This window comes from Fusarium tjaetaba (genome assembly GCF_013396195.1).
Source record: "Fusarium tjaetaba strain NRRL 66243 chromosome Unknown NRRL66243_c0000010, whole genome shotgun sequence".
Lineage (NCBI taxonomy): Eukaryota > Fungi > Ascomycota > Sordariomycetes > Hypocreales > Nectriaceae > Fusarium > Fusarium tjaetaba.
Window position 1 is genome coordinate 112,008 of NW_023501206.1, and position 23,748 is coordinate 135,755.

General features: G+C 48.6%; 7 protein-coding genes across 7 annotated transcripts; 3 read left to right on the forward strand and 4 right to left on the reverse strand.

Annotated features, from left to right (window-relative positions):
* Window positions 1-690: 690 nt before the first annotated feature.
* Window positions 691-2,971, forward strand: FTJAE_227 (endochitinase; the record flags this gene model as incomplete). Its single annotated transcript, XM_037348446.1, has 4 exons — window positions 691-1,682; window positions 1,737-1,838; window positions 1,890-2,016; window positions 2,072-2,971. The coding sequence occupies 4 exons, from the start codon at window positions 691-693 to the stop codon at window positions 2,969-2,971; spliced, it is 2,121 nt and encodes a 706-aa protein (XP_037212575.1).
* An 897-nt stretch (window positions 2,972-3,868) lies between these two features.
* Window positions 3,869-6,091, reverse strand: FTJAE_228 (uncharacterized protein; the record flags this gene model as incomplete). The annotated part of the gene is made up of 3 exons (XM_037348457.1): window positions 3,869-5,668; window positions 5,721-5,987; window positions 6,050-6,091. The coding sequence occupies 3 exons, from the start codon at window positions 6,089-6,091 to the stop codon at window positions 3,869-3,871; spliced, it is 2,109 nt and encodes a 702-aa protein (XP_037212576.1).
* An 808-nt stretch (window positions 6,092-6,899) lies between these two features.
* FTJAE_229 (6-phosphogluconate dehydrogenase decarboxylating 1) lies at window positions 6,900-8,828 on the reverse strand (the record flags this gene model as incomplete). The annotated part of the gene is made up of 4 exons (XM_037348468.1): window positions 6,900-7,775; window positions 7,834-8,389; window positions 8,457-8,534; window positions 8,815-8,828. The coding sequence occupies 4 exons, from the start codon at window positions 8,826-8,828 to the stop codon at window positions 6,900-6,902; spliced, it is 1,524 nt and encodes a 507-aa protein (XP_037212577.1).
* A 2,789-nt stretch (window positions 8,829-11,617) lies between these two features.
* FTJAE_230 (RNA-binding protein) lies at window positions 11,618-12,670 on the forward strand (the record flags this gene model as incomplete). The annotated part of the gene is made up of 1 exon (XM_037348480.1): window positions 11,618-12,670. One exon carries the CDS (start codon window positions 11,618-11,620, stop codon window positions 12,668-12,670), a length of 1,053 nt encoding a protein of 350 aa, XP_037212578.1.
* A 552-nt stretch (window positions 12,671-13,222) lies between these two features.
* FTJAE_231 (Gog5p-like vanadate resistance protein) lies at window positions 13,223-15,202 on the reverse strand (the record flags this gene model as incomplete). The annotated part of the gene is made up of 3 exons (XM_037348491.1): window positions 13,223-14,037; window positions 14,088-14,391; window positions 14,450-15,202. The coding sequence occupies 3 exons, from the start codon at window positions 15,200-15,202 to the stop codon at window positions 13,223-13,225; spliced, it is 1,872 nt and encodes a 623-aa protein (XP_037212579.1).
* Window positions 15,203-18,570: 3,368 nt separating this feature from the next.
* FTJAE_232 (lycosyl hydrolase family 15) lies at window positions 18,571-20,963 on the forward strand (the record flags this gene model as incomplete). The annotated part of the gene is made up of 7 exons (XM_037348502.1): window positions 18,571-18,719; window positions 18,766-19,097; window positions 19,147-19,593; window positions 19,645-20,076; window positions 20,127-20,150; window positions 20,197-20,379; window positions 20,428-20,963. The coding sequence occupies 7 exons, from the start codon at window positions 18,571-18,573 to the stop codon at window positions 20,961-20,963; spliced, it is 2,103 nt and encodes a 700-aa protein (XP_037212580.1).
* Window positions 20,964-21,127: 164 nt separating this feature from the next.
* FTJAE_233 (molybdenum cofactor sulfurase) lies at window positions 21,128-23,458 on the reverse strand (the record flags this gene model as incomplete). Its single annotated transcript, XM_037348513.1, has 1 exon — window positions 21,128-23,458. The coding sequence occupies one exon, from the start codon at window positions 23,456-23,458 to the stop codon at window positions 21,128-21,130; it is 2,331 nt and encodes a 776-aa protein (XP_037212581.1).
* Between the last annotated feature and the right edge of the window lie 290 nt (window positions 23,459-23,748).

A 23,748-nucleotide genomic window follows, 5' to 3' on the forward strand; every position in this document is an offset into this window, starting at 1 on the left:
AGGTCGAATGATCTGCTTGTCATGTCTCATCCGGCGTCAGGGCGTTCCCAGTCGAGAACGGCATCGTCTCGACTGGAGCCCAGCGTTGCTTTCCGTAGCATCCTTGGAGGCTTCTTTAGACCAACACGCGGCCAAGCTACGCTTTCGTCGTGATGCTATACTCTTTCAAGTTCGCCTACCTCCCTCATGCATCCATTGATCAAGTGGCGTCTTTTCATCATGTCCAATGTGATAAATTTGCCCCGATTCCCTTGCCTCAAGTCCTTGATCCCCCCTTCTCTCCCAGTTGATCTCACCCTTAAGCCATTCCTTTTTCATCACTACTCAACCCACGTCATTCGTTCCTTGACTTCATCTCATTCTTTAAAGTATAGTGCTTCATAGACTACTCCCCAGTTCTGTCACCCTAGTCCTTGTCTCATAACCAGCCCGGCTTCAGCATTTTGTCTCAGCTTCAACTCGCTCACAAGACAGTTGGACCCCCTGGACTTGGATATCTGAGTACTACCTCACACATCACGAGGTTTCACTCCTTTGCAAACAACTTGTTGTTATAAGAAAGCACTTATACTCGCCAACTCAAACTTAACTAGCCCATATCAACCATTCATTGTCTAGGCTTCTTCAAGTCCGGGGACATTTAGTTTTCAGGCTCTCTCTCATCTCGAGATTTACTGCTGTGTATCAGACATGCTCAAGCAACTCATCCTCATAGCGCCACTTCTGGTGCAAGCACTTGCTGTGCCCGCAGTGGAGCCCAGACACCAACATCTTCATGGACACATCGAACATACACATGGGACCAAGACCAAAATGACCACGTCTGTCCGTCGTGAAACAGAACAGACCGCCGCACCGCAGTTCATTCCTCCTAAGATGCCTTACGCACTTGACCCTAACACCAAAATTCGCAAGACCACCACTACTGCCGCTGATTCGAACAATCCTAAAGAGACTATTGTCCCCGAGTTCATCCCACCTAAGATGCCTTTCGTAGCAAAAGCATCTTGGCAAAAGTCGACCAAGAACCAGGACAGCTCTGACAATTCCGCCTCGGTTGCATCTGTGAAGAAGAAGACTGTTGTCAAGGTCCAGGAGGAAGAAGATGACAACAATGACAAACAGCCAACTTTCATCCCTCCCAGGGCGCCTTTCCGAGGATCTCGCAAGCCTCAACAGAGTCAAGCTGCCACTCCTCGAGATACAGTTCCCCAGTTTATTCCTCCGCGAAACCCCTGGGCACAGTCTAAGCACAACACTCGGTCAACGGAGAGTGACGACCAGGACGTTTCGCAAGAAACTGCTATTCCTGATGCGGACCAGCGAGCCGCCAGTGACGATGATGAAGTCACCCCGGCACCTGAGCTCCTCAGGCGTGACGAGGAAGGTGCAGATAACGAATTCTTCGCTGAGGAGGATGAGGATGACTACAACCCTGGGGATTTCCCCAACCTTGGCGGCCCCGAGGAAGACGAGGACGGTGATGATTCTGAGAATACTCTTGCCGGAAACACATCTGAGCAGACAACTCAAAACCCCGAGTCCACCAATGCACAGGATGATAGCAGCGCAAAGAACTACTTTGGTGGTGACTTTGATGATGAGGATGACGCCAACAACGCACCTACTCGCTTAGAGGCTCGGGGCGTTGGAAAGCGTAACATCCTCTACTTCACAAACTGGTGAGTTGTGGCATATTTCTGTGCAACTAATGGGTGTTAATAATGAAGAACCAGGGGTACCTATGGGGCGAACTTCCAGCCCCAAAATCTGCCGGTGAAGGAGATCACACATGTTCTATACTCCTTTGCTAAGGTGAACCCTAAAGACGGAACTGTGTAAGCATATCAACCCCATCAAACTTTTCGTACTTGTTAACAAAGTGTCAGGTTTTCATCAGACTCTTACGCCGATACTGAAAGACTCTATCCTGGTGACTCTGATAATGGTGGAAAGAACGTTTTCGGATGTGTTAAACAGCTTTACATTCTTAAGAAAAAGAACCGCAATTTAAAGGTGATTTTGCTACCACGATCAAGCAGCTTAATGTGAAATTACTAAGACGTAATAGGTGCTACTTTCTATCGGCGGCTGGAATAACAGTCCAGATCTCGCTACTGGTGTAAGCACACAGGACCGTCGCAAGAAGTTCATCTCTTCCGCCATAAAGCTAATCACTGACTGGGGCTTCGACGGAATCGATGTTGATTGGGAATACCCTGCAAATGCCCAAGAAGCTCGCAACTATGTCTTGATACTCTCCGGTCTCAGAAAAGCCCTCGACCAGTACTCAAAGAACAACAAACTGAACTATCATTTTATGCTTACTGTTGCTACATCAGCCGGTCCAGCAAACTATAAAGTCATGGATTTGAAAGGAATGAACCCATGGATTGACGCTTGGCACCTCATGGCCTACGACTATGCTGGCTCCTGGGATACTACTACTGGTCATCAGGCCAACGTTTTCGTTTCCAAGAAGAACCCTCTTTCAACAAAGCTTGGCACTGACAAGACAATTAACGATTACCTCGCGGCGGGAGTTCCCCCAAATAAGATTCTCATGGGTATGCCTCTTTACGGGAGATCCTTTCTCAAGACATCTGGACTTGGCAAATCCTACTCGGGCGTTGGCGGCAACTCTGAGGGAACTTACCTGTACAGGGATTTGCCACGTTCCGGTGCCAAAGCTACTTACAATGCAGACCTCGTTGCTAGCTATTCATATGATAGCAAGACGCGGGAACTTATTACTTACGATGATCTCAAATCTGGCCAAGCCAAAGCCTCTTATATCAACCAGCGGAACCTTGGTGGTGCCTTCTTTTGGGAGGCGAGTGGAGATAAGGTTGGATCCCAGAGCATCGTTTCTGGTGTAAAGCGCACTTTAGGCACCCTTGAGACGGTCAACAATCTTTTGAAATACCCCACGAGTGCATACGCCAATATCCGAGCTGGAATGCCGTCTTGATTTGGCGAACAGCGCTGGCTACTTCTCCTTTGTGCTGGACTGTGTACGGATATGTGTTGGATGTGTTTGGAGTCTTGGCAATATTCCATTTGTTGTCTGCGTTTGAGATGATGTGATTGGGAACTTGTCACTGCATAGAATATAGAAAAGCCCTCGTTACCTTACATGATAGATACTACATTCGTTTGTTCACTTGAACCGCCTTTCTCATAAAAGCCGAGAGCAATTTCCTTTGACCCCATGATTGTCATTCATTTATATTTCCACATTGTAGAGATTATATCCTAGCCTACAGCTCAATCAATAGTGAGGCAGCTAAGATGGTGGTGCAGAAGGTCAACAAGTTGTGAACAGCGATGAGCTTCCAGGATTGAGTCGATCTGAGTGCATGGTCTTGAAGATCTGACCCAGACTTGAGTCACTTTGGAATATTGTCGTGAGTCTAGTCACACCACATATAAGCTTAGCTTGCGTAGTATAATACAATCATAATGAGCTCGGTTTCGCTATCCTAAGTTCTCTGGCTACAAGGGTCTCTGCTAGCACAAGGTCAAATAATGTTGAAATCAAGCACATATGTACATGACAGACCATATTAATTATTCAACTGTAGATTTTACTTGCCTCTAGTCTACAAGCTACTTTCCTATTCCGTAGGCATAATCAATGTCCTACATCGGGCCTCGATGACCCAAGACAGTACCTAAAAACTCTGAACAAAAAGCAAGCCCTGTAGCCCCCCTATTGCCGAATAAAAGGAAAAGAAAACTCCCTATGATAACAAAGGTGCGCCATTCTCCGACGTCTTGAGAACCAATTCCGGTCTTCAGTAAAAGCATTCTTCCCCCTTTTTCAATGGAATTAATCCTCCTCCGGCTCACCATACAGGGTTGTGTTCTACATATCCTGACCCTGGGGAGTTCCAGAGGTTTCGACGCCATGAAAAGCGTCTCCAAATGCCGAGTCGTCCATGTCCATGCTGAGATCTAGACCCTCACCCAGCTCGCCTGCTGCACCGTCTAACGTAGGGCCGTCAAAGTTAAGGGCATCACCTGCTGTGTCAAGGTCACCAAGGGAGCTGAAGTCGTTTTGGTCAAAGGAGACAGAACCGCCGGGTGTTCCAGCTGCTGGGGTGGCACCAGCAGAAGCAGTTTTAGCCACTGACTTGGCGGTATCAATTCCTGCAGTAGTGGGTGTGTTTGCGTTGACCGAAACGGCACCCGAGCCAGGGCCCTGATTCGCTTCGTTCACAGTGCCATCTTTGGGCACAACAACCCAATCCCCACTGCCAGTTCCTTGATCAGGCGCTGTTGTGTGATCCTTTGGTCCCTGAGTTCCGCCCATCGTCACGTCACCGCCAGAACCAACTGCGGTGGCATTAGAAGGTGTTCCGGCCCCAGACTGAGCCGTTGACAATGGAGGTTGAGGAGTTCCGAAGTTGTTCAGAGGTGTCGAAGTGTTGGAAATGCCAGTATGCATCTGATCCAGTAATCCAGCAGCAGTGCCACCCATATCGATATCAGATTCGCCAATCATGATGCCGCTGTTCTGTGAGCCAGATTGCGAAGGCTGACGAGATAGTTGCGAAGCATCAGCCTGAACGGGTTCTGGTGCTGGTGGCTGATAACCTCCATCTTGAACACGAGATACCGTCGGCTTGGTATCAACCTTCTTACCCATAGCAGCTTCGACTTCAGACACTATCTGTTCAACGGTTTTCGAACTGACGGGACGAGCAACAGCATCCTCGTCGTGGGGGTCAACCTTGCCCTCAATTCGCCAAATCTCAGTGCCTGTACCCTCGACAGTATTTCGGAGCTCCTTCTCCTTTGTGCTGAGGATGGAATTTTCCTTGAACTTTGCAAGAGCTGCGGCATGGTCGGCCTGCATTTTCTCTATCTCGGCCTTGGTTGACTCAATGTGATTATGGACTCGCTTGCGAAATTCATCGGCCTTTTCGGGATCCAGCCGCCCGATATACGGCTTCTCAGGCACGGAATTGGAGGCGTCAACTCCTTGCGCGGGAAAGATGCCTTCGGTCAAGTATGCCAATTCACCCTTGAAACCGAGGTTTAAATCGGCAGGGGTGATCTGGCTTATCCTATAAGGAGACGAGAGGATCTCTTCCATCCACTCGTGGTTCTGCTGGTATCGGCTCATAGAAATCTCTCTTGGAGTAAGATGGTCAAACATATCTCCCCGCGAAACATCCTCTTCATCGTCGAAGGCAGCGTCTAGCTGAGGCATTCCTGGTACGGGGGGTTGACCACTCTGGCCCGCAGCGTGCCTTGCTCGTTTAGCAGGAGGACCCGGTGCGGGTTGTGTGGGATATGCCATCTGTTGAGGAACGCCCCGAGGAGCCATCTGGGGAGGCACTGGCTGACGGGTGAGATCAGGCAGGGTAGGCCAGTTGACTCGATCGGATAACATGAATTCCTTGCGACGAATCTGGCCAGCGCGCTGCAAAAAGTGGCGCTGCTGCATGATGCTGTTGACTCTTTCGTCAAAGGGAATCATGGAGACAGGAACTCTGTCATTCGGTTCGGCGGGTCCGTAATGCACAATGAAGAGGCCGACGTCTGGTTGAGGAGGATTAGGATGGCCAGGGATAGGGACTAGTCGGCATCGTCGACGGGCGTGGAGAGCATACTGCTCGCCGGGAATGTAACCAGCTTTCTGATAGTAAATCTCAAGCATCTAGTGAGGATCAGCAGGCCGTCCCTTTGTGCAATTCTCGTCTTGTCCTTACCAGTCCATTGCCCAGATCATGCTTGTAGACCTGTTCTGGAGGCGCCCAGACATAACCATCTGTTGCGAAGTTCGTTCCCAACCGCTGAAGGGGCTGCCAGGTCAAGAGTATCGTGCCGTCTGTAGGTTTATCGAGATATGTCCAGAAAAAGGGTGCCCGGTCTCTCGCGACTTGTGGTGCAGCCATAAGCCATTTAGCAACCTCATTTAGGTCAAGTCGAGGCATCACAGGGTATCGAAATGAAGAGATCAGATGGACGTGGGGCATCTAAAGGACTGTCAGAAGGATGTTGCGATGCCATTGCATCGTTGCGCGTATGCATTACATACAAGGTCCTGAGGGACGCCCTGGCTAGGATCCGGTTGAGCCATAGTAGGCAAGCGTCGCGATGGACGATATCAGGCGTGTTAGTATATCTGATTACGCGATTGATGATCTCCAGAGACGCGCGTTGAGAGTCATTCAACGTGCTGAAAAAGCCAAGATGGGTTGACTTTGAGAAGGTGAAGGGATGGCGTGGCGCAATTCACGATATGACTTGCGATGGGAGTTGTTAGAAGTCAGTGCCCTTGCGCGGCTCCAAACTTCTCGCGACGAGGCTGCGACGCAGATGGCCAATCAAAGCTATGGAGCTGGGTAAGTAAAAGCGGGTCTCGAGTTCCTGTCTTCCATGGGAAAAGAACGAGGTCGTTAAGTACAAGGTCTGGTGATATATATAACTTAATTCTTGATGGGCAGATGTTGTCATATTATGTTGGAGACAGCGAGGAATGATCTTCAAGAGTTTGAGCAGTACAGATGAAGATTCCCATACAAGTAAATCATTCGCAAGTGGAGCCACTTGGCTTCATATTGTCGCGCGAACAATAAATTGAGCCCAACACGCTTATCACGATCAGTAACTCACTTATCACCGATTTGTGTATTTCATTGGGAAAATATTATTTTATTTTATTTTATTTTCATGCTTCTCGTCAGGTTCTAAACACAAACCCGAATTTCATCACTTAAGCTTTCTAAATCCGTGCCAGCCCATTCATCATTATCCTTGCAGCGTTACCATGTTCTGTGTACCAAAGCACAGATTTTTATAAAAACGCAGCGATCGAGCTTCGTACAGCCCAGTAGTATTCATTCTTAAACCAATCCAATTCCCATCTCTTTACCCCGACAAGCGTTTTAAGCCTGGTAAGTAGAAGCAGAGACGTTACCGCCACGGCCGGTCCAGTTGACGTGAATGTCCTGGCCATTGGGGTACTTGTCGCTAGCGTGCTCGGGCTTGATGCGGAAGGTGTGAGCACCGAAGTAGTCACGTTGAGCCTGGAGAAGGTTGGCGGGGAGGTCCTTGGTGCGGTAACCGTCGAACCAGGACAAAGCGGTAGAGAAGGCGGGGGTGGGGATACCAAGGAGGGCAGCCTTGGAAACAACGTCTCGCCAGCCGGGCTGAGCCTTGTGGATGGCCTTGTTGAAGAAGTCATCAAACAGAAGGTTCTGGAGGTCGGGCTGGGAGCGGTAGGCGTGGGTGATGTCCTTGAGGAAGACGGATCGGATAATGCAACCACCTCGCCACATGAGGGCAATGGAAGGCTTGTTGAGCTTCCAGTTGAACTCACGAGCAGCTTCCTGCATGAGCATGAAGCCCTGAGCATAAGAGATAATCTTGGAGGCGTACAGGGCCTGCTCGAGATCCTCAAGGAACTGCTCCTTGTCGCCCTCGAACTTGGTTGTTCGGCTGACGAACTCAAGCTTGGTGGAAGCGGTGGCACGCTCGTCCTTGATGGCAGACAGGCATCGGGCAAGGACAGCCTCGGCGATGAGGGTCACGGGCTGGCCAAGGTCAAGAGCGTTGACAGCGGTCCACTTGCCGGTACCCTTCTGACCGGCCTTGTCGAGAATCTTCTCAACGAGGGCAGTGCCATCGTCGTCGTTGAAGTACATGATATCTCGGGTGATCTCAATCAGGAAAGAGTCCAGAACACCCTTGTTCCACTTGGCGAAGACGTCGCCGATCTCCTTGCTGGAGAGGCCGAGACCGCGCTTCATGATGTCGTAAGCCTGGTAATACTTGGTTAGTCTTCTGTGTGAGGCGGCCCTTGTCTCTATCTCTTCATACCTCGCAGATGAGTTGCATATCACCGTACTCAATACCGTTGTGAACCATCTTGACGTAGTGACCAGCACCCTCGTCGCCAACCCACTCACAGCAAGCCTCGCCGTCGCTCTTGGCGGCAATGCTCTGGAAGATGTCCTTGATGTGAGGCCAGGCCTCCTCATTGCCACCGGGCATGAGAGAGGGGCCGTATCGGGCACCCTCCTCACCACCAGAGACACCAGAGCCGACGAAGCGGATGTTCTTGCCAGCAAGATACTTGGTGCGCCGGTTAGAGTCGGGAAAGTGAGAGTTACCACCGTCGATGATGATATCGCCGGCGTCAAGGAGGGGTAGGATCTTCTCAATCCAGTCGTCGACAGCCTGGCCAGCCTGGACCAGGAGCATGACACGGCGAGGAGACTTGAGCTTACTGACAAACTCCTCAACAGTCTTGGCGCCGACAACGGACTTGCCCTTAGCCTCGTTTTCCAGGAATCGGTCGACCTTGGAGACGGTTCGGTTGAAGGCGCAGATGGTGAAGCCGTTGTCAGCCATGTTCAGAATAAGGTTCTGTCCCCTATGAAGCATGTGAGTATGTGCTACCACTGGCATTGCCAGGTGAATGGTTCTTGGGTCCAACTTACATGACAGCAAGGCCGATGAGGCCCAGATCCGCACTTGCCATATTGTTAGTATTCGACGCATTTCGTTTCGTAGCAGAGCTTGAGAGTGAGGTGAAGGAATTGTGTTGTTGAGGGGCACCAAGGTTGAGGTGAGCGAGACGAGCTCTACCTCGACAACATGAGCCATGATCACGATGAGGATGGAGGCTGCGAATGCCCTAAACAGTCCAGGCACGGAAGCAATATGGAGATCCCTTCATTTCTCGCTCCAGCGTCCGGAGGGCGCGGGGATGAGAGCATGAGAGCATCACCATAAGGCCGTGGCGGGGTGGTGGGGTAAAATGTCAAGAGATGAGGTATGAGGGAAGCTTCAACTTACACAGGGCCAGACATGATGGGCTATGATATGCGATCGGGGAGTGGTATGTATAGATTGAGGTTTTGGAAGATGTATGAAGGAGAGAAAGAAGAGGAAGAGAAGAAGGTGGGAGGAGATGCAAAGTTGTAGAGAAATATACCTGGCGATGAATGTTGTCACACCCGTGCCAAAGTTGGGCGGCTCGGTACCTTGTCCGCACTCACCTCCCAGTCCACCTCCTGTCTGAGCTGGAAGGATGCCCACCTTTTTTTTTTCTTTCTACCGCTTTGTATTTGGCTCAACTAAGCAAACGCGACGCAATGCGCTTCAAAAGGCTCAATCCAATACAATTGACCTGGTCGGGCATAACGCCAAGTATGGTGGAGCTTCCGCGTTGATTGGCGGGGCTCTTCCCAACTGTTCATCGTCATCGTCACTGTGGTGCGGCCCAGATTGATACTGAAATCATAGTTAGGTGTTTTTCTTCCATTTACATCCATCACCTCTTTGACGACAGCTCGGTGATTATGAGTAATTGCTGTATCTAGCCAATCTCCCACTCATGCTGCCTTAATCATCGTTACTAAGGCAATCTACTCACCCGCTACGCCAGCCTTGCAAACGCTTGCATTTACCAATATGTACAAACTAAGTTAACTTTGCATCAATTCCTCAGCAACCATCATCATCATGACTGAGGTAATGCCCCTCCACTCCTCCCTGGTCAACACCATGGACTTGTACCTGCTGGCTGGCCAATGATCATCAGTAGGGGTCCATCGTTTACGGACACCGAGTTCCAGAGATAGGATTTTCCCTCACATTTATTTAGCGGACTGTAGCGCCTCGCAGCGTTACCCCTCCAGGTCCCCCCTTCTACGCCCCTCAGCTCCAACGTTATGACGACTCTACGGTGCTGCTGCGGTCTTACCCCCAAGATGAACCCCAAGGCTTACCAAGATTTTTGAAACCGTGACACAAGCAACACAAATCTCGTACAAAGCTCGCCGCATATTAGTCTGGATGAATTGCTTTCCGTTGTATCCGCTTCATCACCTCACAGTCCTCACCAATATGATAACATCCATAGTCAAGGCCTTTAGTCCTAGGCCTGTCCCGTGCGCGGTATCGACATCTCCTTGTCTCAGTTTGTTCTTCAAGCTTATGCTTGTTGGGATAACCTCCAAGCCCAGTCTTTCTCTGCGATCCTGCAATGCTGTCCGAGTGTTGGGACCCACGTCTTCCGGGCCCGTGTAATCACTACCGTGCCAATTGACTTGTTCATCGGACAGTAGCCCGAACCCCAACGCGCCTTAGCCTTCGCGAATCCGTACCGAATGCCCCGAAGGCGGCGGATACGGAGAATCCCAAAGAAAAAGGCCGCAAACGCTGAGCTCAGTCCAGGTGGCAGGTGTACTCTCAACCAACCCAGGTGCACTCTCAGCCCGATGAGTCCAGCCTGACCGAAATGCTCCACCGGAATTTAACCCGGCAACAGTACCACAGCGCGGTATAAGCGCCGAATCAACTTATAGCCTCACCAGTGTCCGAAGTCGCTCATGACGAAACAGCCAAGGGGATCATGAGACAGAGAATTTAAGCCTCAGACTGGCCAAGCAATAACCGCTTCAGGATGCCTCAGCCTCCTCCGGCAGCCGGATAGTTATAAGGGACAACAAGACGATGCCGTTTAAGCACGCTCGGCTCATTGAGGCTTCAAAGATGAAACCCCCATCGGAGATACAACATTTAATATCGGGATAAAAGGTGATATTCAAGTTCCGCTTGCTTCGGTCCATATTAGCCGCCAAATTCTGCCGCCGAAATTATCTTCAGAACGGATCAAGTCGTCCATTTTCACCCATCCCATGTACCTGAAATTAAACTATCCGAGCATTCATCCAGTCTCTCAAATAATAGGTGCGGATACACATTTCGATCAAGTTCCTGAACTTACCATGCGCTATATACAACATTAACCCCCACCCCAAGGTAAAAAGAGCCACCGTGACTAAGGTATAGTAGGTACAGGTTCATTGAATGTTCAAGACTCACAATAACCCCCAAGAACCAATGTTATCATGAAAAGTATGGATGCACCATGATATTGAGGTTTCTCTAACTTGCCCGTTATTGCCCTGAAATCTTTCGGATTGGTCGTTTTTTTTTTTTCGTCTTTTTTTTTTTTTCAAACAAAAGGGTTTGAGACAACGTCAAGTCCGTCAGCTTCCGAACCGAGGAATCTATACGCCATGGTAATTCATTATCCGAAGAGGCTCTATCCGACTGACGCTGAAGACGTCGGCTGCACATCACCCACTCCAGCTCGTGGGGGTGCATGTTATATAATACAAGCGATAACGCCCATTGTGCCAGCCACAGCGACCCATGACAAATGAGAATCTAAGGTTTTCATAATATCTTGATCCAAGAAAGCAAAACTAGGCCTAGGAATTTGAATTTCAAGCCTTACAATTGAACCTATATGGCTTGAGATGATATTCCATCTGAGCTTAATGAGAAGGAAGATCGCGGAGGGCACGTGATGTTCAAGCCCCACTTAATTGAGGCCGTTTTCTGGAGAAAGAGACTAGAACGAATCGAAGAAGACCATCATAAGATCCATTTTCTTCTATACAACAACAGTTGCCATCATAATCGCAATCGCAATCGCGTCGCACCACCGCAAAGCACCGCTGAGCCCTATCGATAAAGCTGCGGACGCTGGGAATCTCTTGAAAGAGGAACTTGAGCAGATTTTGGCTCAAGGTACGTTTTCTCGCAAACACTACACCGCTTCCTCGTATATCCGCTTGTATTCATCATGGCGTACCCTCCTCCTCCAGGCATCAGCAGCAACTCTCTCCCACCGAGACCGCCCGCCTCCAAGTCAGGCTTTAAACCCGCGTTTTCCTCAGCAGCCCAGGCTGCTTCGAAGCCAGCGTACTCGAGCGTCCCGCCGACGTACTCCGGCCCTTCGAGTTACTCTGCTCCCAATGCCCCATCGGCAAATCAGTATGGCCCATCGTACTCTTCGTACCCGACTACTGCTCCTGGTGCGGTGAACTCGGGTCCCGCATATTCGTATCCTCAACAACCACAGAGTTATAGCACCCAGAACTACGGCGCACAAAGTTATGGCGCTCAGAGCTACGAACCGCAAAGCTATGGCGCAGCACCACAGATTGCGAATCCATTCCCTACGCCGGGCGCTGCGGGGACCGACTATAATCCCGAGATGGCCGCTCAGATAGCGCAATGGCAGAGCGCATATTCGAGCACTCCGACAGATAGCAAGGATAAGGCCCCTGGATTTGCTGGGCCTCGAACAGATGGCCAAACCTCTGCGGCCGCGGCAGCTACCACTGCGAATCAGGAGCGAAAGAAGACCGTCATCCGAGAAGGTGGTGGTAAAAAGTGGACAGATGACAGTCTTCTCGAATGGGATCCCTCCCATTTACGACTCTTTGTCGGCAACCTTGCAGGCGAGACCACTGACGATGCCCTTCTCAAGGCTTTCTCGCGCTGGCCATCTGTACAAAAGGCCCGCGTCATTCGTGACAAGCGTACATCCAAGTCCAAGGGCTACGGCTTTGTCAGTTTCAGCGACGCTGACGACTTTTTCCAAGCCGCCAAAGAAATGAACAACAAATACATTCAGAGCCACCCTGTAACGGTTCGCAAAGCCAACACCGAAATCAAGGTAGCCAATGTCAAGGAGAAGGATAGACATGGAAAGAAGAATAAAAATAAGAAGGGTGGTCACGGCGGTGGAAATCATGGAGCTGGCTATGAACCCAGCTTAGGGCCCATGGGTGGTAGTGGAGTGGTCAAACCTGGACAAAAGACCAAGAATGGCCTTCGCCTGCTTGGCTAAGCGTTTGACGAACTATTCGACCGAGCAAGGGTTGCGTTTTGGTGTTTGGTGTTTGCAGAGGTATCGTACATACCCGGTTTAAGTGTATTAATTCCATGAAGAATATCTGGTACACCAGGGTGTCTAGGTTCATTTGCACTGCAATGTTATAATTCGACGATGTATCATGTCGATCAAATCCCTTTAAAAAGTCCCAGGCTTGGTTTTACTCTCCACTTGTGGCTTGAAAGTAGGTATTGACCCAGAAAGGTACCATTCCATGCAACACTTTATGCATATGATCTGGTCAGAAAATTGGGTAAGTGGATTGTGTGTAGTATCTGGGTATATTGATGTTCTTGCTCTTCTAATATCACCATGTATCGAGGAAATTCCCAGCCTAGATTCTATTCTCAAAGCAACCCCCGGCGCCGTTATGATACATATAAACAAAAGAGGGCGAGCCATTGTATCGACTCCCACTCAGTATGACAAAGAACTGTGGCCCATAGAGTCGTTATATACGGGCTCAGATATAAAACAGGAAGTTGTGACATTGAAACGATTGTTCCATCAGCGACGCTCATTAGCTGGCGCATGGGGTTGTACATCAAGATCCAAGCCATCGATGCTGTCACGGAGCAGACCAGTGTTTTCCGCGTCTGTATCTCCATCGCGGTCTATGATTCCGCTAGTCTGACTCGTAGGGGAATCTGGCACTTCATCGTCGTGCACATGCCGGATATGAACACTTTCTTGCGCCTCCTGCCTCATCTTGGTGATTTTGAGGTAGTTGTAGGCAGCGATAGCGGCCATGGTCGTGAGTAGACCAACAAAGTTGATTGGTGTGAGGCGGTCACCAAAGACAAGAGCAGCCGCACTAATAGTAACAACCTCCTTGAAGATGCCAGCAATGGAGAGCGTGACGACGGAAGTGCGCTGCAGCAGAGCGAACTCGGAGGCCGTCATACAGAAGGCAATGCAACCAGGGAAAAGCAAGAAAAGGGGCGCCATGAAATAGCCCCATTCATCACCCAGAACCTTGTAACCTTCAATGAGAGCTCCGACTCCTTCCACGGGCACTGCAAGGCAGATAAGCACGAGGAACATGACTGGAGTAAGGAAGAAGATGCTAGAGAATGGGTTTGACGTCGCAGGGTTGCGGAGGAGCAGGATCTGGGTCAATCCCCAGCGAAAGCCAGAGAAGAAAGCAGCTGAGATGACGAGGGCGAAGCCTCCCACCTTGAATTCAACTTCACCAAATACCATGAGCACGACACCCAGCGTCATAGTAGCAATAATGGCGACAAGACGCCATGTTGGGGTTTCGAGTCGGAAAGCAAACGCAAACATGAGAACGAAAGCTAGTGAGGAAGATTTACACATGGCTAAAGCAAAGGTTAGTTACCCAAAGAGCTCAGACGCAGAGACAACATACTGTAAAATGTAAGGCTAATGAACTTAAGAGAGGTATTGCCAAGTCCAATATCTAGGCCTGTAGCTGCACCACAAGGTCCGATTCGAGTGAGGTAAAACATCTTGGTCATACCGTAAGACTTGGGCTCGTCATCATGTCTCGACCTGCCCATATCTGACAGATGGGCCCCGTATCCAGGTCTTAAGGAGGGCACGAAGTACAAAACTAGACCTGAGAGGACAAATTGAACTACCATGTGCATGGACGTCGTAAACAAAGGAAATGCAAAGTTGAGCCGTTCATGATCAAACATCCACTTGTTGTACTGTAAATATGTCAGCAATTATGTTATTTGGGAACGGGGCGCAGGAGCCGTTTCGTACAATCGATATTGATAACGAAAAGAGGTACCACAAAAGAATCAACACAACGTTCACCATCAAGCTCTTGAAGACGGTCTTGTCTGCTTCTTTGCGCTCCTCTTTTGATATAGCCTTATTGTCCCTGACGATCCGCTGATCCAGCTGAGTATTTCTGCTGCGCTTCTTCTGCCGCCTTTGCTTGTCTTTACGGGTCAATCCAGTTTCTTCGTCGTCTTGGAGGTCTTCGTCGCTCAAGCTATCGTCGGCGGATTCATCCTTCTGAATCGCAAAGCCGTTCGCATCCAAGTTTTCTTCCGATATCTTGGGTTCTTCTGTCGAACCAGTGGGTGCGGGACCACGGCTTGTGACACGGGTTCGGCTAGGTGATCCAGCTGGCCGACCAGCCATGTTGTGGCTACTTCGCCGTCGACGGTGGCCTGCAATGGGTTCCATTTCTATATCCCAGTCACTCTCGCTTTCCTCGTCGCCGTTGAAAGACCTCGCGCCGGTCTCACGAGACGGGCCAGCTATCGTTTGATTTCCTCCACCCAGACCGGAGTTTCGCGATGTAGCCACTCTTGCTGTGCCTGATGACGATCCTGCCACTGATCTCAGGGGACTCGAGTCTTTGGCTGGTAGAGAGTCGTCAATGAGAAGGGATTCGGGGGATTCGGGGCGATCTGGAGCTGCTACGTGTTTCGAAGACGAAGGGGGTGAGTGTGAGGAGTGAGATGGCGAGGAGACGGGATCAGGTTGAGGAGGAAGAGCGGTCATGATGGAGACAAAAGAAGGACTGGAGCAGGGGATACGATGGGGCTTTCATAAGTTAGTGATGGCAAAGGATACCCAGGATGGCTAATGGTAATGAGTTGGGTTGGCCCAGGTCTGCTGGCTTAGGTGGTCGCAAGGACTCCATTCGTACAGTAGTGCATTAGAAAAGGCGGAGGGGCTAATCCTCATAAGGCAAAGGTTAAAGTCGGGGCCGTCATGGTAGGAGACCGTAGCGCCGTGTCTGAGGTACCTAACTACCTACCAGTTAAGGTAGTGCAGAAGTCACTTGGGGGGTTTATGTGTGGTCACTGGAACAATCCGAAAGTGAGACCTTGACGTCGAGTGCATTAAACGGCAAAATCCACCTCTAACTTTGGGTATATGATCATACCTCTTCAGACAAAGGCTTCTCTGTAGTTTTCTGGTTATAACAACGTCCCCCTCCCATCCGCTTGGCATTTCCAGGTCACAGAGTTGCCCAGCAGCACCAACCTGAAGGCGTTAGGTCTCTTGGCAATAACATCCATGGAACCCTGTGGCGCACTGCATATCTGCACGCGACACAGCTTCCAGGCCTCAAGGAGAGGAAATGATTGGTTTAAGGATGATGTTTTAGAGGTTTGTGACAATAAGGTGCAAGCATACGGAGAAGTTCGAGTCGAACGAGTGCTCCCCACCTCTTGGTATTTCCTATGTGCCTTGCAGCAATCCGAAGCAAGAACAAGCACAAATATCATGAAGATCCTTTGAAGTTGTCTGTCATTGAGAGGTAAATGCTAACAGCTGTCTGACCACCGAGCATTAGCATTGGGGTCGCAACTTTCATCTCAAAGATAGCAATTGAATACACTGGACTCTATCACTTCAAAGGTAGTTTACCGAGTAGAACTGCTTCCAGTCATATGCGATGAAATGGCTAGGGGAGGAAATAAAACTCGGGACCTTGAACCTAGCTGATAAAAAGACTTAGGTAACTTAATATAAATTTAGTATAAGTTTAGGATACCTTTATAGGGATTATTTTGTCACCCTAAACTTAGGTCTTGTATTTTCTTGCTCCCAGAGGGAATGGGTACAAAACAGTGACTGTCCATAACATCAATGATCTTCAGTCCACAGCGATCCGGCTGCTGATCACCTCCGCACGTGTACATTATTTCACGTCCATCATACTGGCAGTGCTCACATGGCACACGATATCTTATGTACTTATGTATATCGAGTTTTGACTAATAATAAGTCATCTAACATCCAATATTCCGGCATTTCGCTCCGACCTTGGCAAACACTCTCTGTGAACTTTTAGCTCCTGCGTTCCAAGATTTTATGTCTCTCGAAGTTGAATTATCCAGGAACCTGCAGCCCACAAATCCAGGGGTAAATAAGAAGTCCCCATCTCGTATCGGATGGGGCTCTGATTTGTGCATAAAACTCAGGCACTACTCCGTAAGCTGGGTGGTTGTTTAATATCATGATCAGTTCCTGATCAACGAACTGCTACTCTATGGCTGTACATAGTTGCGGAGTACCGGCAGTAGACGAGCCCCTTTATCTCATTCCGATTCACTTCGCCTATGGTAGACGGCATTTGAGGCCTTGGCAAGGTCAACCTCACGGCATTGGCCCGTATTCTATTAAAAAAATGACCAATTTAGGGCCCGACTACCCGAGTGAATGCCCTTGTCGTGTCCCTGATAAATCTAACAGGTCTGCAACTGTCCGAGAGGGTCCTCTACCCAGACAAAACGTGCGTCCCGCCGGGTCCAAAATCCTTGTCAGATGTTCAGGCGAGCCGATAAATCATCAGGACTCTGATGGCATCGACAACTGAGCAGCATTTGGAGCCGGCGGTAGCCAAGGTATCCGCTCGAGTAGGCCTTGGGAATTGACTTTTCAGGAGAAGATTCAATTCATTAGTTCGGTCTAGACACCTTCTGGAGTATCTGGTTTTAGCAAAAGCGCAATTGCACGGTCCTTATCAAATACGACCTTGCCAATCAAACTTCATCATTCACATTCTGTATTCGTAGTAACCAAGCCTATCGATTAACTAGGGGCTGTCCTTTCTTCCAACACTTCTTCTTCTAATGAACCCATGTATTTGCACAACAAGGCACCATATATGTTCATCATATGTACGGAGTACTTTGTTTTTTTGGGTTAGCTGGAGCCGCACAAAGGCGACGAGCGCTTCCCCAGATGGCCTGGTGAATCTGGAATTCGATAGGCTTGCCTGCCCAGCATCGGTTCATCTTTTTCGACTGTTCATCTATCTTTGGATCCTTGATTCCTCATCTCCTCAGCAATTATGATCTTCCTGTCCAACGTGAACATCTTGGGCTTCCGACAGTTGATCACTCGAGAGCTTTCAACACCTTCCGGTATGGACAGTCATTTCAGGCCAATCATATAATGCCGGTTCTAGCTCACATTACTTTTGTAGCTCTCAGACCTTAATTTGGCAAGGTCAACGATTTTATTAGACCTGATGGCCATACCTACTTTTCCAGATCGCTCTATCCTAGTCTTCATTGTAATTCAAGCATCGATTCTATCTTTCACATCCACCTTCTAGATTGAGTCTGCCGTGTCTTTTCTGCCTTTTACAAGACAAGGTTGCTTGCTAGCAGAACTCCTGGGGTCAGGTCTCATAAAGCAATGTCGTGGGGAAATAGTAGTGACGTGGGAACTAAATGGTAGGAATCTGACTAAGACCTACCCTAAACTCAACTAACTGACTTTAACCAGCCTTTAAGTAGCTACAGTATTGGTAACTTATGTGTAATTTTCGTTTTGTTTAGTAATCCCTTTCGCACAGGTGTGGTTCTATTTCCACGAGGAGGGAAGCATGGATATCAACTGGCGATTGGCTCGTATGTAAAAGGGACGTTGACAAAGTTTGACCAACATCTCAAGGACTAAGGCACGTTTTGGTCAGCTTCAACAATAAATCAAGACTCAAAAGCATTTCACCATTTTCGGAAAGGCTCATCAGGTACTCCGTAATGAAGCAGTCATCCACACCATTCCTTCCAGAGCTAAAAGTGAAGTACCTAGAGTACGTAGCGGAGGATCACACATGAAAGCTTATAAGTGACCCCCCCCGCATCTTGCTCACGCCCACTCACGATATTCAACCGATTTTGAGAGAGAACTCTTTGGAAACATAGCCCAGAGAACTTAGGATCCAGTTTTACCATTCGCCGGAGATTCCGGAGTAGCACTAAGTTGTCCATCTGGGCCACCGACACAATCCATTACATCATTCTTTGGCTACCAATTTGGGGTAACTACTTAGACTAAGCTCCTTGTCCTGGAGCTTTTACTACCTTACCTCAAGTTTCAAGACTTACAAGATAGCCACCTTAAAAATGGAGGGTCGACGCTCTTCAACACTTCCGGGAGGTTCCCGTCGGGGTCAAACCGGAGGATATCTCCCAATTGAGGACTATGGAATGATAGGAAATATGCACACCTGTGCTCTTGTGGGAATAGATGGAAGTATTGACTATATGTGCTGGTGAGTGCAAATCGGTGAGATGAAACTCGAAGCTCTCGACTAATAGTCTGGACTGCAGGCCTGATTTTGACTCCCCGTCCGTTTTCTGCCGGCTGCTCGACAAGGACAAAGGAGGGCATTTCTTTATCTCCCCCCCTCCTGATGTAAACTGTACTACCAAGCAACAGTATCTCCCTTCATCATGTATTCTACAAACAAGGTCTATTCATGAAGATGGTGTCGTCGATGTGGTTGACTTTTTCCCTCGGCCACAGAATATCAAGGTTACCACCAAGGGTGTGAAGCTGAATGCTTATCGGGAAGTCATCAAAGTTCAAGATGAGCTCAAGAAGTGGTTGGTCCGCCGAGTGGAATGCATTCGTGGCTCAATGAAGCTTGGTACCGTCATCTCGACACGTAACTAGACGCAATGACTGACCGTGCTTAGATATCGAACTATTTCCTTCCTTCAACTATGGAAGAGATGAGCACGAGACCACTCTCTTTCAAGAACAGCACTTCACGACTGATAATAAGAGTAAAGTTGCCTCGTTCCTTAGCAAGGATACTCAGCTGCAGCTTGACGTTGCAATTGAGAAGGGTGAGAACGAGACCAGTTGTCCTCTCATAACATTTAGAAAGGAGAAGCGCCCTGGGATCAACGGCGAGGGCCTCGTGGCTTGCATCCGTATTGAAGAAGGCCAGACAATTTCTTTTGTCCTTCGAAATGATATTGAACACCATGTCACGGAGAATATTACGACCGATGTGCTTGATGCTCAGCAGCACTCTACGCAAAGTTTCTGGTATGATTTCATTGCGCAATCGAACTATAAAGGTCGATGGAGAGAGGTTGTGTCTCGAAGTTTGATGATACTCAAGATGATGACTTACGGTGAGGTTGCCCTCAGATCCATTCCGTGAGAAACCGACTAACTTTCCATAGAGCCTACTGGTGCCATCATAGCTGCCCCAACCTTTTCTATTCCCGAAGCCATTGGTGGCGTAAGAAACTGGGATTATCGCTTCTCTTGGATTCGTGATTCGAGTTTTACTATCTACATCCTGCTACGTCTTGGTTTCAAGGCCGAAGCAGATGCTTATATGGAGTTCATCATGGAAAGATTCGTTCACTCACGTGGCCCAGATGGAGGGTTGCCTATTATGTTCACCATTCGAGGTGAGACTGACATCCCAGAACTGACATTGGATCATCTTGAAGGCTATCGCGGCAGTAGCCCTGTTCGTATCGGTAATGGTGCGGCTTTTCATCAACAGTTTGATATCTATGGCGAACTGATGGATGCTATCTACTTGTATAACAAATACGGAAAGCCAGTTCCATGGGATGTTTGGAAGGCTGTTCGTGAGATTCTTGGTATATTTCACAACCTTGACAATTCTCATGGCCAGCTAACACGTGTTTAGATTATGTTTTAACTATACTCGACGGTAAGACATATAACCCTTAACTTCCAGTTTTAGCTAAACACTATAGACCCCGACATGTCTATCTGGGAGGTCCGAAATAATAAGCAGCACTTCACCTATTCTCAGATAATGCTCTGGGTCGCATTTGATCGCGGCCTTCGTCTTGCCGATAAGAGATGCTTTCCATGTCCCAACCGCGCCAAATGGATGGAGGCAAGAGACAGAATTTATGAGCGTGTCATGGAACAAGGTAATCTAAGCAGGAATTCCATTGATGAATGGTGTTGACTATTTACAGGATATAATGAGGAGATGAAGTGCTTTGTGCAAAGCTTTGAGAGCAAAACTATGCTCGACTCCTCCATTCTTATAGCTCCTCTGGTGTTTTTCATCTCGCCCTGTGATCCACGATTTCTCAACACTCTTGACCGTATTCTCTTACCCCCAGAAAAGGGCGGTTTGACAAGTACCGGCTTAGTGTACCGATATGACACTGAGCTCTCCAACGATGGTAAGGAATCCCACAATAACTTCATCGAGGCGCAGTTGCTAATGGGACAAAATCGCGATATAGGGGTAGGCGGTCATGAAGGTGCGTTTAGTATGTGTACTTTCTGGCTCGTGGAGGCCATGACCCGAGCAGCTGTCTACGAACCGAAGTATCTGGTCAGGGCTGTGAATCTGTTTGAGAATATGCTCGGATTCTCTAATCATCTCTGCATGTTCTCTGAGGAGATCGCAAGATCTGGGGAACAACTTGGTAATACACCCCAGGCATTCAGTCATCTAGCCTTGATCAGTGCTGCTTTCAACCTGGATCGTACTGCGAGGTAAAATGCAAGAGTGCTTCAGAAGGCAGACCGTAGCCGAAAAGTGGTCAAGTTTAGCATAGTTGTTTGTCTACTCAATCGTGGCCTCTCGGAAGAATGCATTTCATTATTTTGATAGTTAGTTTACTGCTACAAATGCGAGCTCATGTTCCGTAAAACGTGATTGAATCACTCACGAAGCTCTACAGAAACAGAATCTCCAACCTCAATTGTTGGGTATTGTGACTCTTTTTTCATAACGTCTCCTCCAGCGAAAGGATCATGCCGCATATGTACCCCAAAGTAAACTTTGCCATCGAAGAGCCTTGTCTTTGCAAGCGTCACGAATGGCTCTTCCTTCTTTTCGCCAGTTTCTTGGTCTATACATACCATCTGACATCTGCGGCATGCACCCAGAAGCCTGAAGTTCTGGCGACCAATGCTCATAGAGCCCCAGCGATCCTCAGAAAAGGCTGGCTGTGCTTTAAAACCAGGGCCTTGTTCGAGTGTTATATTTGCTCTAAATGACTTATCTTCGACTGAGCTTCCACCACGGTCAATGATTTGCTGGTTCAGAGCATCAACACTCGAACTATGGATTACCAAGATAGGACTCTCGTTAGAGAGAAGAATCTTGGTAGGTTTCTGCTGTTCAGAGTCCGAATCGGGAGGTGATGGCACATCTGGGAAGGAACCTGGTAATGTGTGGATTTTTGAAGGCTGTTGATATCTTTGAATTTGAGCCTTGGAAAGACGGCTCTTCAGCCCCAAGCCACCAGGGGGGAAGCGCGCCAAGAAACAAGGAATCCCAAGAGCATTCGAGAAAAAAGAATTGATCCTGTCCGATGTATATATCTGTGTGCTCACCTTCTCGCCACAAACTTTGGAAGATTGCCTGTCAATGCTGGAGTCAATGACAGAAGGGTCTGCTGATAATGGGATGGATATTTGGCTTGGCTGGCCGCTATGCTGTGTCCCACGATATGCGATGATCAGCTCGCCCTTGCCAAAATCTAATGTTGGCCTTAACAAAGCCATTTTAGGGCAGCGTTTCTGACTCAAAGCATGTCCAGAACCATGATGGACCAAGCACCATTCACGATCCCATGCTAGACCTTCTGGTCGAACCTCCCAAGGAACCCCAGATGGGATCGAGTACCCGGCGCAGCTTTTTATTGGGTAGATAGTAATAGTTTTAACCTTGAGTGCGGAAGAGTTAGGGACGTCGATGGATTTCTGGAGATCTAGATCAGAAGAAACGTTTGGTAACGTTCTTTCTTGGTAGAACTCCTTGAGAAAAGCAACAAATCCATCGACATCTGTTTTCGTGCTCATTGCACCGAGGCTAGCTCGAATGACACCGGTGGGCTTCCCGGACATGATATCATTGTCTGCACCGCAACGAAACCCGGCTGAGAAATTCTTCTTCATCTCCCAAGGTTGCAAGTCTAGGGCTGAAGCAATGCCGCCTGGGCTGCATAGCCCGCCGGTCCGAATATGGATGTTTTTGAGATTCGCAAGTTTCTCAAACTCGGCAAGGCTTATCCAAGCGCCCTGGCAATTCCTTAGATTGAAAGAAATGACAGGCCCGTTTCCAAGAATGTTTTTGTCGCTAGATGCAGATGTATATAGTTTGCAAACCGGGGTGCCGTTTGCATGGCGCATGTTGCTCAATTCTTGGAACATGCGTTGGGTGAGGTATGAAGTATGGGAGCTGATTTGATCCATGGAACCAAATAGTCGTCGATGTATATCCATGGCAATGTCGAGAGCCACTATGTTGTGAAACGGAAGTGTCCCGTCTTCTAGCCTCTCGTGGAGGAACTGTGACTTGGGGGCATGCCACTTCTCCTTTCCAGAAACGACCATGTCTACCGTGCCTCCGCCAAAATACTTGCGATTGTCAAACATCCATTCGGAGGAACGCTTCACTAGCAAAGCTCCAAGATCCGGAAATCCAAAAATCTTATACAAGCTGAAGACAGTCAAGTCTGGTGCTAAATTTGGATCGCTGAAGTCGAGATAAGACGTAGCAGCAAACGAAGAGGCGTCCAATAATGTGAGAAGTCGATGTTCGGGTTTGCAATACAACTCCCGTAAACTTTTCGCCCAATTCAAGGGATATCTTTTACCATCCATATGGGATTGCGCAGGATAGGCAAACAGTGTTATTGCTGACGAGTTATCGGTCATGTTTCGGAACGGGAACTGCCCTTCAAGCCATGATTGAACATCGTCATCATCAACCGATGTACTATAAACAGCTTCCTCTCGAGCGCCGACCAAGCTTGTGTGACATCCTTGGTGATATGCATATAGAAAACCCTCTGGTTGATTTCTTATAGATTCAACGACAAGTTTGACTCCCGCTGTGGCATTTGCAACAAACACCACATCATACTCAGTTGGGTCCGCTCCAAAGAAGGTGAGCAAATTCATACGAGCATCTTCAACGCGAGATGCTGATTGCTGCGAGGATGGTGATGCAGAGTGGGGGTTGCCATATAGAACTGTAGTCATCTCGTGAGCGAACGAGTCCATCAATGACTTGGAACATAATGTTGCGCCGGCGTGATCAAGGTATATCGAGTCTTTTCACAGGTCAGTACAGTTCAGAAGCATATATAGGTATCATGACCTTGAATCATTGGATATTCAGCTTCTCTAAATTGCTCCACGGCTCGATTATAGCTTGAGTCGCCACCCATAGTAGGCACCGTCATCTTGACAACTTATGTGCAAGATGAGTCGAGTGTAGGGAAACCAAACTTCCCAATATTTCAAGTTCCTTTGACACAAAAAAAAAAAAA